Source organism: Micrasema longulum, unplaced genomic scaffold (assembly GCF_059751315.1).
Source record: "Micrasema longulum isolate JH-2025_06_02 unplaced genomic scaffold, ASM5975131v1 h1tg001642l, whole genome shotgun sequence".
Lineage (NCBI taxonomy): Eukaryota > Metazoa > Arthropoda > Insecta > Trichoptera > Brachycentridae > Micrasema > Micrasema longulum.
This window is the reverse complement of record NW_028278821.1, coordinates 303116-318351: the sequence shown is the minus strand read 5'-3', so window position 1 is coordinate 318351 and position 15236 is coordinate 303116. Positions and strand designations below refer to the sequence as shown.

General features: G+C 30.4%; 1 protein-coding gene across 8 annotated transcripts in view; it reads left to right on the top strand.

The window, feature by feature from the left end:
- The window catches only part of Prosap (SH3 and multiple ankyrin repeat domains prosap), a 270868-nt gene that overhangs the window by 213571 nt on the left and 42061 nt on the right, over nucleotides 1-15236 (top strand). For 5 of the 8 annotated variants that reach the window (XM_088237065.1, XM_088237070.1, XM_088237068.1 and 2 more), the window contains one exon: nucleotides 363-380. The exons of the other annotated variants lie outside the window; for them this stretch is intronic. In XM_088237065.1, the coding sequence (XP_088093191.1) occupies nucleotides 363-380 (18 nt within the window). The remainder of the gene's footprint in view (nucleotides 1-362; nucleotides 381-15236) is intronic. 8 annotated transcript variants of the gene reach the window in all.

Genomic DNA, 15236 nt, shown 5'->3' with positions numbered 1-15236 from the left:
TTATATTTTTACTATAACAATTCCGTATAGAATTATGCTGTAGTATAACAGTATTAATAATATATTTATATGCTATTGAACAATAATTCCACAGTACATTTTGTAGGTATTAAAATAATTCCTGTATCTACACAATACATATATAATATCAAATATATTATGCATACTTGTAATATAAAGTAGATTAGCACACCAATTGTTTTATTCTCACATTATTTTGTTGCTTTTTATTATTATTTTATATCAAGCCTTTTTGTTGCCTATTTGCCGCTTATTGCTGCGCTGTGTGGTGCCCATGACGTCACTGCGACCTCTACGGTCATCTTGACACCTGTTACTAACATCCCTCTCCACAAACACAGGTGGCGACTTGGTACAGGGTATGTCCGATGTATAATATAACAGTGAACTTGTACTGAAAACTGACTCCCCCGTGAGCGCTGAAAATAACAATGCAGTATCACACTTCACCGTGTAATTGAAGACGGTTTTAACCATATCGCTGTGTGAATTATATTTACGGCAATAGCTAATTATTTGAATTAGGTAGCCGGAGTCACAACTTGCCTGTAAACTTAGCAGTAATCTTGAACACGAATCGATTAGAGCTGTAGTCTGGTAAAAAGTAACAATATCGTATGATTCTCCATTTTAGAGCGCAGTTTTTTCAAAATCACGCCAAAAAAACAAAGTAAATAAACAGTATATTAAAACAAGCCTTTTCTAAGCTAATTCTAATAAATATATAGTTCAAAGTTTTACATAACTAAAGTATAATTACTTTTCGACCGGCAGGTTACGCCTTTTGAAATTAACTTATTTTTTTGAAATTGACTTAACTTGGGTACATGATTATTTTTAGGTACATTGGTACTCATATAAAGAGAAAGTATTTCAGTTTTAAAAAATCTAATGATTTGACGATAATAGTTTGAACAGGAAAGTTATTTTAAGAAAGGCTTATTTTTTTATTATTAAAATGAAATACCTACAAGCATTTAAAACCACACAAATTATGTGTTTTTTCCCTTGAATTCTTGGTTAAATAACTGTCCCTTCAATAATCGTTTTTAAAAACTAAATAGTTAAAATATTTTACTTTAAATTCCTTTTTATGGAATAATGTTTTTTTTACTATTTTAATCACAATATTTTGGTTAAATATTTTATTTCCACAGCATATTTTGGGCAAAGTTTTAATATTATTTGACGGCCGATATAACCATTGTTATACTCACATACTGAGTGACATGAAAAGTTGTATTTAATAATGTTATGTATGAATATAGTACGTTATTCTCAAAAAAACATTTTTGTAAGCATAATTTTGATCAACGGCGTAGCTGCTTTAGTTTATACGAGTATGTAATGAAATCACACAGAGATATAACAATAATTTCAGCACAATATTGACAAACTTCCACGCTCAAAAGCAGTCATTTTTCAGTACATGTTTCCCATAAGCATTGCATCGTATGCCATCACGCATCCTGTACCGACATAATTACTTGAATGCTGCATATTATAAAATACATCTTATATTATATTTTTATTTAATATTGCATCCATTTATCCTCATTAGTTATTCATTGCAGGCTCATCACGAGTTTTTTTACCCGTGGAGAGTGTATCGGCTATGCAGAATTTCATTATATAATGCATTTTAATTTCTTGTGGACCGTACGAAGCTGTTGATACATGTTTCCATATTTTGTACCGTAGAAAGCTGTTGGTCCAAATTCAATACATCAAAACTAGACTAAACAATCTCGAAATAGAAATTTCACGATAGTTTTAACAATTTATATAAATTTAAGCTTTAAGGATCTTTCAATATTATTTATTCCATTCAACTTGTTCACTTTTTTTCGCTTGTCGTTCTACATAATTTGTCGTTTTTCAACGTTTGATTTTGTTGAATGAAATCATTTTTCATAATCCCCACTTTTCCTTCCCCAAAATAAAGTAATATTTGTTTTAATCTTAAAATGATTTTCGTTGTTTTTATTTACATTAATTTCATGGATAACACTTACTCTCTTTTGATTTATCGATTTATGTATAATAATATATCATAAGGCGTTTACATTCAAAAACTTTATTTATATTTTGAGAGAATGCTAAAATAACGACAGTCAACATTAAAAAGGAGCAAATAAAAGTAGCTTGTTGTCAATAAATATAAAAGAGAATGTTAATACGAGATTGACAAATGTTATGTTCATTTATTTCTTCTAGGCAAAACTATCATAATTAATTTTACACCGTGGGTAATTTCAAACAGTAAAATCTAAGAAATAACTTTATAGGGTGCATGCAAATAAAACGCAATCTTATTACAACCACGAAATTATCATTCATTCATTATGTGGAAAACCACAATCTTTGATAGCAATGAAAATAATGACTTTTTACTATCCATGCGATAATCATAAATGTTGATATTCGATATGTACAGTTTTCAGAAAATCAATAAAGTAGCACTTGTAGTATTGTTTTGTTATTTTCAATTATTTCTGCAATCAAAAATGTTTTGGTGAAACGTGTAAGTTTACGTTAAGAAACATTAAATGTACACGTAATCGAATTAAAATACTTTAGAAAAATCACATTTACTGTAATTTAACAACCTTCTTCGAAAAAAACCAACACAATGTAATACCTCCGAAAATATATAACGACCCAGTGTAGAAATAGCTGTACACATAAATAGTGTAACCGGAGGTTTTTGGAAAAATATAATACGTAGGTACTTGCATGACTTTCCATGAAAAATGTATTTTATATTATTTTTTTTACAAAATTAATTTAAGAGTCCTCTTCACTAAAAACCGGTTACAAGGAGTACTTAACAGTATTCAAAATTTTATGTACATATTTCACAAGTCGTTCAAATACTTTTTTTATTGCTTCTTTTTCGTTTTATAATAGGTACACGTATTGTTTTTTTGTATTTTTATGTATCATTATACTAACTACAATAAATTTTTATTATATTTATAACTATTTACGACCGAACTGTTCTGTTTTGGTAATAAGACTAGTTTCGGTCGGGATGTGTCAGATTACGTTTGGCTGTACTCGGGTGCATCTTATGGCTCGTGATTCGCCTGCGTGGCCTGTGACCTTGAGTTGGTTTCGGCTTTCGGCCGATGAGTGTTGTTAGTTGTCACGTTGAATTTATGCCTTTTATTTTATTGCGTATTTTATTTAACACTTATTTCAATGAACTCGTAAGGTTTAACAATAAAAACGCTTCATTTTGAGCGTTTTGAAGTGACTTTTAACCTAATTAAAAGAGTTTCGGTTTCTGCCGAAACTAGAACAGAAGCCGAAATTCGGTTTTGATCGGTCACTAGTTATTTATGTTAAAATGTCATTTTTTATTTATTTATTTACATACATAAGTTTATTGTACATTATTTGAGACATAAGTCCCAACTCCATGGGACTAAAAGTTCTGTGTTGAGATGGGACTAGCAATTAGTTGACACAGACACATGAATATACCACCACAAATATAGGATCAGAAACATAAAATATATATATTTTTATATATGGAACATCAAATTGGTAAACAGTAAACTCAAACATTCGGAAAATCATCAAGGAGTTCCCTACTCATATCCCTTCCACTAAGGAAAATCCAGTCCTTAACTACTATGTATACATATGTTATGTATTCTTAGTATGTATATTCAATTTATGACTATCCATACTTTATATGTAGGTAATATTTATGATTCAATTCTTGTATTTAGTTCGTTATTTATTTATTAAGTATTTATGCTTTTTCTTAATAATGTTCTTTCAATACTGGTGTAGAACTATTTATAATTTCAAACACAAAAAAATCCATCTTAGAACAGACTGAGCCAAGTTAGATGGAGACTTACCTGAGAGGTAAGCTCAGAGGGCGCTCCATATTCACGTTCAAATGCTCTAGTCTTTTTATTAAATTATGTAGATTCTCTGGTAATAAATCGGTAGTCAGATGGCAGAAGGGACCATCTGTAATTTTTAAAAATGTTCATGAGAGCTGAAATACGACTCAATTTCAAGACTTCAATCCCCAAACTAAAATATGTTAGTGTTACTTTTTAACAATGAATTAACATTTTTTTTTTCTGTGTTTTTACTGAAATATTAATTAAAACTTTTGAAAACTAAAAAATAGAAAAAAATACAGATGGTCCCTTCTGCCATCTGACTACCGAAATATGTATGTATATGTAATCAATTTATAAATCAAAAAAAAAAACATTGAATCTCTGGATAACGTCTAGGTACCATTCAAATTATGATTTATTTATACATAGTACATTAGTATGTAAAAATAATAATTTATTCGACAGTAAAAACATTGCCGAATCTCATGCAGTTTCGACCACAAAATCCGATTATTGAAGCCATTATGTAATTAACTTTATCGATCGAAATAATTTATTGCACATAATAAAAATTTAGAGATGTGAATGTATCCTTTTGAATACGACCATTGTTAAAACAAAATCGTATCGATGTTTCGTAACATAAACGAAGAAAAATGTTACAACAATATGTACGGGTGTATACAATATCGTTTAGCCCGTGGTCATTCTCAATATGTAATAAATGTTAGTTGAATTATTTTCGTGGTTTACTTTTCAACAAATTATGCACTTCACTTCCTGTATTTATTGCCTTGGTCAGCTGTATTTTCCATAACCCTTTCTCTCCAAATGTCCTCTTTTAATAACACGAAATTTGAGATTTTAAGTTTTTTTTAAATTATTTTAAATTTCATTGATTTATCAATGAAATTTGAAATTAAAAAAAATATTTTTACTTTTAAATTCACATTCTACTGTTAATGATAATATTTTTAACATCTTATGTAAAATTAGCATATTACAACAGAGATGAAGAACATTTAAGAGAAGGTGACACAGAAGTCTAGGCATCTACAGGTCTTATGACCTGTCATTGGCTGGTTTAAGTGGCCACTTTACACACTGTGTAATATTTACCATTCTGCCCATATTTGAACATCTATATTCCTTCAATTCTTTCTTTCATAAGTAAAGGTTGTGTAAAGGGAGTCTTTTGTTTAGTTTTATCTGGTAGTTTATTGTATAATTTCAATCCATGGTTTATTAGTCTCGACTGTCCTCGTCTCGTTTTAGAAGGTTGCGTATGATATTTTTCTGATATTTTCGTATTGTGTCTATGTTTACTACAGTTTTTTCAAGTTTTAGTTCTTCGTCTACAGTTAAATCAGTGGCAAATTTATGAATAAATTTTAAGGATTCTAGTTTAAAGAGTTCAGTTACATTTAATTGTTTAGTTTGTTTAAAAAGTTCTTTAGTTGCTGTTAGAAAGGGTAGGTCATATACTAACTTTGATCTTTTATTTTGCTGTCTTTGTAGTCCGTTTATGTCATTTTGATAAGATAAGAAAAGAAGCACGTACTATAGATTTGAGATCAAACGGATATCTGGTAACTACTATCCGGTATCCGGCCGGATAGGCCGGACACCGGATAGTAGCTCAATATCCGGCGGATACCTAATATTCATTAAACTGCGAAAATTTCATGCAATGAACGCCGCTACATTGATTTATTAATATCAGCCTTGTTTGGGAAATGGGAAGTAACCCTCATTATTTGGAAAATAGATTTTTTGCATAAAAACTTTCATCAGTGTTCAGTATACATTCTATAAAAAAAAATCCCCGAACATAAAATGCTTACTAAAAAAGATTTATTTAATAAAAATGTATTTGCGTGAAAAAAATAAAGTGCAAGGGGTGAAACTACCCAAAAGATTTTCATTGTTTAATTATTACCATATTGATTTGCAACTCATCAATATTAACTCGTGATTATTAAAAATTTCATTAAAATATTTTAACTCCTTTTTATTATCTTCTTCGCAGTCTCAATCCTGGGGATTGGTTTGCAGCAAAGTCCCGCATCTCGTCCTCCCCTGCTCTCTATTCTCTGCAGCCCTCTTCAGCCAAACATACGAGGCGCAGTTCAAATCCTCGCCCACTTGTTCTAAATACTCCCGTCGGGGGTGCCCTCTGATTTATCCTCTCAGCCATTCTCTCAGTGGTCTCTCCAGGAAATTCCTAATATTCTTCGGTAACAACACTTCTCAAAGGCCTCAAGTCTTTTTTTATCTCTTTTATTTTATGCCCATTGGCCCAAGTGGCCACTTTACACAGTGTGTAACATTCACCATTATGCCTATGTTTATATATCCACACTTATGAAACTCTTCCAACTATTGATTTTTGTAAAATTCTCCATCTCTATTTTTATCTTAATAACTCCCGACCAGATAAAATCCTGTCTTTGTCTACAAAACTACGGACAAACCCAAAATATTTTTGGATAAAAATTATATTTAACATTGCATATTTTATGTGTAAGTTTTTTTTTACAATACGTATCTGTTTAAATAATTCGTGAATTTTTATTTTGTAAAAAAAAAATTGGGTTCTTATGATTTACCCAAATAATTAATTTTGAGGGCCATTTTTAACGAGTTGTAAATAACTCACTATAATAAAATGGGAATCAAGTTGGGGAAGAGTGGGATTCCAGCTCTTCTGACCGTTATTAATATTAATCTGAATGTGTATTTAACAACGCACTTCTTTCGATTGTTGCGCGGTATTATTGACAACCCTGAAATTATGCGGAGCATTAGCTTTTATGTTCCTGATAATTACCTTAGACAGCGTCAGCATAGACTGTTTCACATTCCAATATACAGGACCAACCTGCCAATGGTTATGCCTGTTGGAAGAGCTATCTCTATGTTGAACAATATCACTTTGGACATTGACATTTTTCACGTCTCTGAGAGAGTTTTTCGTTACAAGATTCTCTTACTTTTTTAACATATTATTCTTTGGATAATATGTATACTAATGTGTTTTTTTTATATATATACCTAATTTTACCTAATTATTTTAATTATTTCTATATGTATGAATTGAGATATTCCATTTTGTAATGTTCATATATATGAATAAATAAATTGAAATTGAAAAAATTGAAATTGAATTAAAAATTACAGATGGTCCCTTTTGGCTTCTGACTGCCGATTTCCTTCCCTAAAATGTTTCCCATCTTTGTTATTTGTTTTTTTAAATTCACAATAAAATGATTTCTAGTGAGAGAGGGTTATCACTACTCGCGTCCACGTACGGCATCGCGTCAGTATACGAGTAATAAGTAATCATTATGTAAATCGTAGAGCGATGTGTTACTTTCAGTAGCCATCTAATTCGTATTCTAAATTATAGTATATGGAGTAAATTGGGATTGTGTTCTCTCATGTCAGTCCTATGCGTGGCCGGTAAGTGGTATGCGGAGGCTAGAAATGTTGCGTGCCGCCAATACTTTACTGCCCAGTTAAGTATCAAGAACTGCTAAAACAGGACCAAAACCATCTAAAACAGTTTACACGTGTATATTGCATATAATATAACATGCTTAAAGTATCACGAACAACTGCAACATGCTTTAGGACAATGAGAAACATCAGCCCCACGGGAAATGGATACAAAAAATGTTTTCTTGCGCGCGGTAAAAACAAGGGCATTAAATCGCACGGCAAAGTTTCTTGCAAATGTACGAAAAAATATTTCAGTAAAAACGAATTATTTTGAACGACGTCACTGGTTCATATGCATCAACCAATGATAAAAGAACTCAGGAAGATATCCGGTTTGCTAACCGCAAACGGACCAATCGGCAGAACTGACAGAGAAGAAGCGGAAAAGAACTTGAAACGTCACACGCGTATTAAATTCAGAAATACAAAACTTTAAATAATCCTAGCGCCGATAAAACGATATAAGCAATAGACACCATAATCTTGTAGAATTTTATAATTGTTTTTTTTTCTAAACTTGTTTATTTATTTGTTTTTAAATTATTCATATAAAAACAATATTAAATAATTTTAAAAAAACAAATTTTCCACAGTTTTTTTCAACAAATAAAAAAAACATAAAATCAACTAAACTTCCTCATTTCCTGGTCGGGATGTGTAGTCAGATAAGTCACAAAATGGTAAAAATGAGATTTAAACGCAACATGACTAGTTGTTGTTTATCTTTCGATGTGAGTAGCCGGTTGAGTCCAGAGGTTAATTTTCTTTAGAAGAAATGCCATCTGACTATTCTTCATGGAAACGTATTCTTGTATTTTCTTCCTAGATTATAATACTAGAGCGGTGATTTTTTGCGTACTATATTGATGTATCTCTGTTGTTTTGCTTGTTTCTTATAAAAGCTAGAACGATCCAAAAACCCACGAATGGACTCAGTTTTATCTGCCGTCTTTGGACGTACAATAAACAAATATGTAAAATACTTTTTACAAACAGAAAATTAATAATACTCGTAAACCGTCTCGAAACTGGAAAGTGGTAATTATTTGCCGACTTTTTACAAATTTACAAAATTTCCTATATTTAATGAAGTACGCATCTTCGTTATTTTTTTAGTTAAAAAAAATAATGCAAACTTAATACTACTATTGCAATTACGCCATTTCCCCGTAGGGGTAGGCAGAAACGATAGACCGCCACGCATGTCTATCCTGACATACGTTCCTCGCCTCTTCCACGTTCATACATTTTGTCACACATGCCCTAAGGTCGCGTCTGCTTTTGACATGACCGGATATGATATTTTGGTTTATCTGATTATGCCACGTCTTTGTTGGTCGCCATCGTCCTACGTTGCCATACAAACTTGCATACGTAAAAAAATACGACGTGCATCGTGGTACTTTTTAGTGATATTATTTCTATCTGGTCGTATTTAATCAATACTGTAATGCACCCCTTGGCAATAACTATTCCGTAAAGGGGTGCTATATTTGTATTTTGTATAAAAATATTGATTCTCGGTTGCCATACTCTTTTACCCTTGAATGCGTCATCGTTTATTATACATTAAATTAAACACGCCATTTAAAAAACAATACATCTATTAAGTAGTTATAATGCGCCATATCTTTAGTGTTTTAATCTTATATGGGTAAAACAAATAACATTCTTAAGAAGTTTTTTATAATTCGCAATTTTATAACAGTCGTGACACTAAAAAAAACTATTCAAATTATATAACTACGCATTTAGCTTGTGAAAAATCACTCAAATAAATTTAATATCCCAACCGGTTTCAGAACACTATTGTTTCTTTGTCAAGGCTTTAAAATGAACTTACACTATATATTTTAAATCTTGCCAAATAACAAGTTCATATACATACCTAAAATACATCAAAAGGAATAAGGGGCATCGGATTGAATGATATTTTTAATTATTAAACATTTGAAATAAAAGTACTTTGATGTATTTCTTTAATTTGGTTTTTATTTAAAGAAAATTTATATTAATAACCAAATAAAGTGACAATGAATCAAAACCACACCTCAATATTTATCTATTAAAAATGTATTTTATTTATATTTATTTATTAACAACATTGTACATACATACTTGCCCCGACTCGCTAGAAAATCCGTGTTGTGTCGGGGCACTCGGGGTTAATGGAGTTTATTTGATAGCTATTTTATATTCAACTTATTTACTTTTAACATATTACAACAGAGATGAAGAACATTTAAGAGAAGGTGATATAGAAGTCTAGGCATCTACAGGGCTTATGACATGTCATTGGCTGGTTTAAGTGGCCACTTTACACACTGTGTAACATTCACCATTCTGCCCATATTTGAACATTTATATTCCTTCAATTCTTTCATCTGTTGATGTTTGTGAAGTTAAAGAGCTGAAACCTTTATTTATGCGGGTGAGATTCATCTAATTGAATTATTTCACCTACATACTAGGCAACGCCTGAATTTTTATTTTTTTTAATTTCTATACTTCTTCATGGACCAGGTGGATTTATCAACAATATTTTGAGTTTGTCCAAATTTTTCTTATGAACATTGGAAATCAATTCTTTTTTAAATAAAATGTGTACGTATTCAATTTTTCATTTCGGAAGAACTTTTAGAGGTTTATCTATTCGGTAAAGGGAAGTTATTTGTTAGACGAATTTCAATACTACTGTAATAATGTTATCTTGAAATATATACGGAAATTTGAAAATGTCAATTTAAGGAAAATATGTACTTTTCACGAATAAACGCCTAATAAGCTAGTTATTAAGTAAAATTTATTTTAAAAATAACGGTTTTTAAAATAATTACAAATAGCTCGTAAAAGTACGTTTTAATTGCATATTTTCTACAAAAGAAATCGAATATACTTTTATATGCTTACTCCTTCTTTTTTTATAAGTTTTTCTTTGCATTTTACAATAGGTATACTTAAGTTACAAATACAAAAAAAAACTATTACATAAACACAAAAAAAACTTACAAAGACATGGCCTGTGTGTGGGTAAACATTTTATTTAAATTAAAGCTACTGGAAAATATTAAAAAAAAAAAAAAAAGTGCTAATATTAAAACACACTTTTTTGTCAATAAAAATGTTATATTTTCTTTAAATGTAAGTTTCTCGTATCAATTTTTTTTAAATCGTTTTCGATTGTTATCATTGATTTTATTTTTTGGCTGCGCAGATTTTTATTTTATTTATAATATTAACGAAATAAGGCGATTACAATAATTACATTAATGAAAATGTAAACAAAAGGAAACTTCGCAAGTAAAACGTAAACGAATTTAGCAATGACGCAACAAAGACAATAAAACATGAGTATCTATATAGTATACGGTATATACAATTTAATTTACACTTAAAGAACATATTCTACACAAGACTAACTAGGCTATGTTAATATCCCGCACTGAATAAAAGATGAAGAGAGCTATGAAATGCAGGAAGATCTATCCCAAAGAATAAGAAGTCGTTCATATAATAGTATAATTTATTTATTTATGAAATAGTGCTTTATGATTTTCTTGTTATATTAATCCTTTAAAATATTTTATTATTTAATTTGATTTTCACATTAAAAACATGTTTTAAACTTCTACTGAATGTGTTATATAATTTTTAAGTTTAACTTTGTTTCTTAATCTTGGGTAAAAAGTATTGTATGCGTTTTTTATGAGTCAGTGCTTTATTATTTTCTTGTTATATTAATGCTTAAAAATATTTTATTATTTTATTTGATTTAAAAAAAAAATGTTTTAAACTTCTCCTGAATTATTAACAAATTACAACAGGGATGTAGAATACCTTGAATATTTTTTGTTACCATTAAATACCTTTTTTTTTTCAAATTATTCATTTTTTTCATATTCCTGTAATTTGTAAATACACTCAAAAAGAAACACAAACAGACGTAGGTTAAAAAATAAACCAAATATATACATTTTCGTGGATTTTCAACTACTCGTGAACGTCATCATCTTAATTTGTTGCAACACAGAATAAACATTTTTGAGAAGGAAATATGGAAGTCTAGGCATTTACAGGACTTATGACCTGTCGTTGGCTGGTTTAAGTGGCCCTTTACACACTGTGTAACATTCACCATTTTGCCTATATTTGAACGTCCATATTTCTTTAATTCTTCCAACTGTTTATTTTAGTGAAGGTAAAGAGCTGAAACCTTTATTGTTGCGAAGAAATTCATCTGACTGAATTATTTCACATACAAGGCAACGCCTGAAATAAATTTTCCATTTTTTTTTTCCACTGAATGTGTTATATAATATTTAGGTCTAATTTTTGTTTTTAAATTTCGGGTAAAACGTATTGTAAGCGTCAATTGAACCACATATGTTTAAATTATAATTTTTGTAAAAGGCATGTTTGCCGTATATGTTAATAAAATAAAAATAAAACTAATAAAACATTCTCCATGCTCCAATAGCATGAAAACCAAACTTGCTCTTAGAGGATTATTTGATTAATAAAAATATTGACTTCTGCGTGACACGATTATGAACTCTCGCGTGGCGAGGAATATAAGAAGATTTTATTGCAAAAAAGGAAGTTCAGTGTTACGGGAAATTGGATATAGATAATATCTTCTTACAAGCGGTAAAAATTAGATCATTTAATTGTTTGGCGATGTTTCTTGAAAGTGTATGAATGAAAAAAAAAGATTTTTATAAAAATAAACTTCTTTGAACTACGTCACAATTTCTAACGAATTAACCAATAATGATAAATTCCCGGTTAACAGGGAGGTAACTAACCAATCAGCCGAACTCAACGAAGAGAACACGTGACATCTTAGGCGGAGTAATTTCAAAAGTACAAAACTTTAAAAAATCATAGCGCTGATAATACTATATATTTATATATATTTTTTTTTTTCAAAATATGGGCTCAGTTTGATAGTCTATTAATAAATCAATAAATAATTTTAAAAAACCACTGAACTTCCTCATTGCGGCAGAGACGGGAAATCACTTAGAGCGTTAAGGTTTTGTCAATAGTGCTTATCTCAGCCTTCATAGCGTACGGATCTCGACATCTGTGCACCTATTGTACTTACCTCACATTCGCCTAAGAGATCGCATTTCGACAGCATCCAGCCTACTTTCATTCTCGTTTTTCCAATGCTATACTAAGCTTCCATTCATAAGGGTCGTCACCTGGACCCTATTGTGAACGTAGTTATACAGAAAGCAGCCAGCCATAGAAAAGTGAAACTGAGATAATAGTCATTTTGTGAAAAGAGTGAATTATAAAATCTACACAATAGTTGGAATGTTTTTGACTTTAACAAACGATAAACAATGAATACATAAGTTTTTTATATATAACAAACAAGAATTTTATAATGTATTTGACAAGTTTAAAAGATTTTTAAAGTACTATAAGATTTTTCTAGTTTTGTGGGTGTTTTCTGCAAATTGAGAAATGCCATTTTTGTGCGCGATGCCTTTTTCCGAAGGTGATTAAAACAGTTTTTTGTATGAAAGCGGTCTGGCTGTTTTTAGCAGAACATGGAATTAACCTTACTGCACCCGATAACATCAATATCTCATTTTTCCAAAATTGTGGACTGGATGCTTTCTGCATAACTACGTTCAAATGTATGTTATAAAGAACACGTACAAATAAAAAACACGTACACATTTGAAAGCACAGTCAAGACATTGCCGCTATAAAATCTGCCAATAAAAAATAGCCTCCACAAATCAAACTTCATTCCTCGACTCTCGTACAGCGTTCAGCTATCCGTCTTTATAGCTTTCCTTTAAGTTACGCCTCTGCTTGAACAATGTCCTATCTCTTCAATTATTTACACCTCCACGAAGCTCTCCCTCCAAGCTCACATCTGTTCAAATAGCGGCACTTTATTAAAAGAGACTTGTAAAATTTCATAATGACTTAAATTAAAGCGTGCGTTTTTTTAGTCAATTGTTTTATCTACCTAACTCGAATAGCTTAAAATTAGTCATTTTTGAGAAAAATGCGACGTTTGACGGAAATCTTATCTTTTTGCTCGAGCGATAAAAATAAAAAAAACTATGTAAAGAATTTTTTAAATAAATATTATTACCTATCTAATAAACGTTTCATTAATTCCTTTGATTTTATCTAAAATAATGAAAAAAAAAGAACATTTGGTGTTTCAAAAAATTACAGATATTGCATTAAAAATAAACGAACTTTAAAAAATTGAGGCATTTGTTGACAACTTAGTTTGCATCAACTAGCAAAAATTTTAAATCATGGAGTAATGAATTTCTGAAGCGAAATTTTTTCAGGTTTTGGTCTTATTTAATATTTTTTCACTTTCACAATAAACATTTGATTACATTAAGTTATAAATATGAAATATTATTTACATTGTCTTAAAAATATCTTTACTGATTGTTTCATTTCCAGATCTACATTTTCTAATTATAAAAGTTAACCAATGAATCTGAATTTATCATATTATTTTTGATTGTTTTTTTACTGATAATATTTCATTGATTCCAAATATTCAAAATTTTCCTTCTTTTAAAAAACACGCGCTATCCTGGATTTAAACTAAAGATAGGAACTCTTTTTTTAAATAATATATTTTGTTGTCCTTTAATAATAAGGAGTATTTTTATGTTTTTTTGTATTTTTTATTTCCTTTTTAATGACTTAAAAAAAATACCACATAATCTTTTACAGAATATTTTATTTTCTATTTTTTATGTTACACAAAAATAGTATAACTGTCTATTCATTATAGAAGCAAAAATTCATTATCATTTTCTTGTATACCCACGAACGGATTTTTTTGTTTACTATTTTTACTATCAATATGTATTTCATTTCTATGTAACTATCCTTTATTTTTTTAATATTCTGTTTTACCTCTTATGTATATTGTAAAAAAACAACAACAAAAATATAATAAAAAATAAAAATAAAAAAGTACCACGACTAATTTGTGTAAAATCCTAATGGGCTTTTGAGATCAGCGATTGAAAGAAAAATTCCGGGAGTAAAATCGAACGTCTGGGGCTACTTTTTTATCATGAGTACTCTCTCACCTTTCGTAGGAAGTGCGGTTTTCTACCCGCTGGCTGCTATTTGTATCCAGCCCGTGCCGTGTTTTATTGCCGTTTGTATTCTGGGGACGGCGACAGAGGAGTTACTGGAAACTTCCTGTTAGGAATACTCCGCCATTGTTGCCTATCTGCAACACCTCGGGGACTTAACACGCTTGTTAATTTTGTCACTTCCAAGACGGACAATGGCCGCGAGCGATGCACCGCAGACTTGAATAACATTATTTGCGTAATATTGTATCCATGGTTTATACTCGTATACTAGATAGGCGTGCTAATTGAGACGGCGCGCCGAGAGGTGTTTATTATTGTTTATTTAACAAAACAGTTTTCACGTTGGCGTTGGAATAAAGAAAAGTAAATTAGTTTTATACTCACGCATTAAAGGTGCGTAATCCCTAAAATACGCAATTCATGTGGAATTTGCATACTCGAGTATAAGGTTTCTTAAATATTCAACTTATTGCCTCTTACGGATCTTATAAACATTTCGTTCGTTGCTGCGAAAGTCGCATTTTGACTGTTTTTATTTTGCCAGCAGTGACCCCATATTTATTTATTCAGTTTATAAGACAGGCAGCCAAATTGTGTATGTTTTTATTATTTTATTCTATTAAACTCCTCAAAGACAGCACAGCGTGTGTCAAGGTGAATGGGTCATTCACATCGTGGCTCAACATTCCCAAAGGAGTCAAACAGGGATGTGTAATGTCACCATGGTTGTTCAACATAT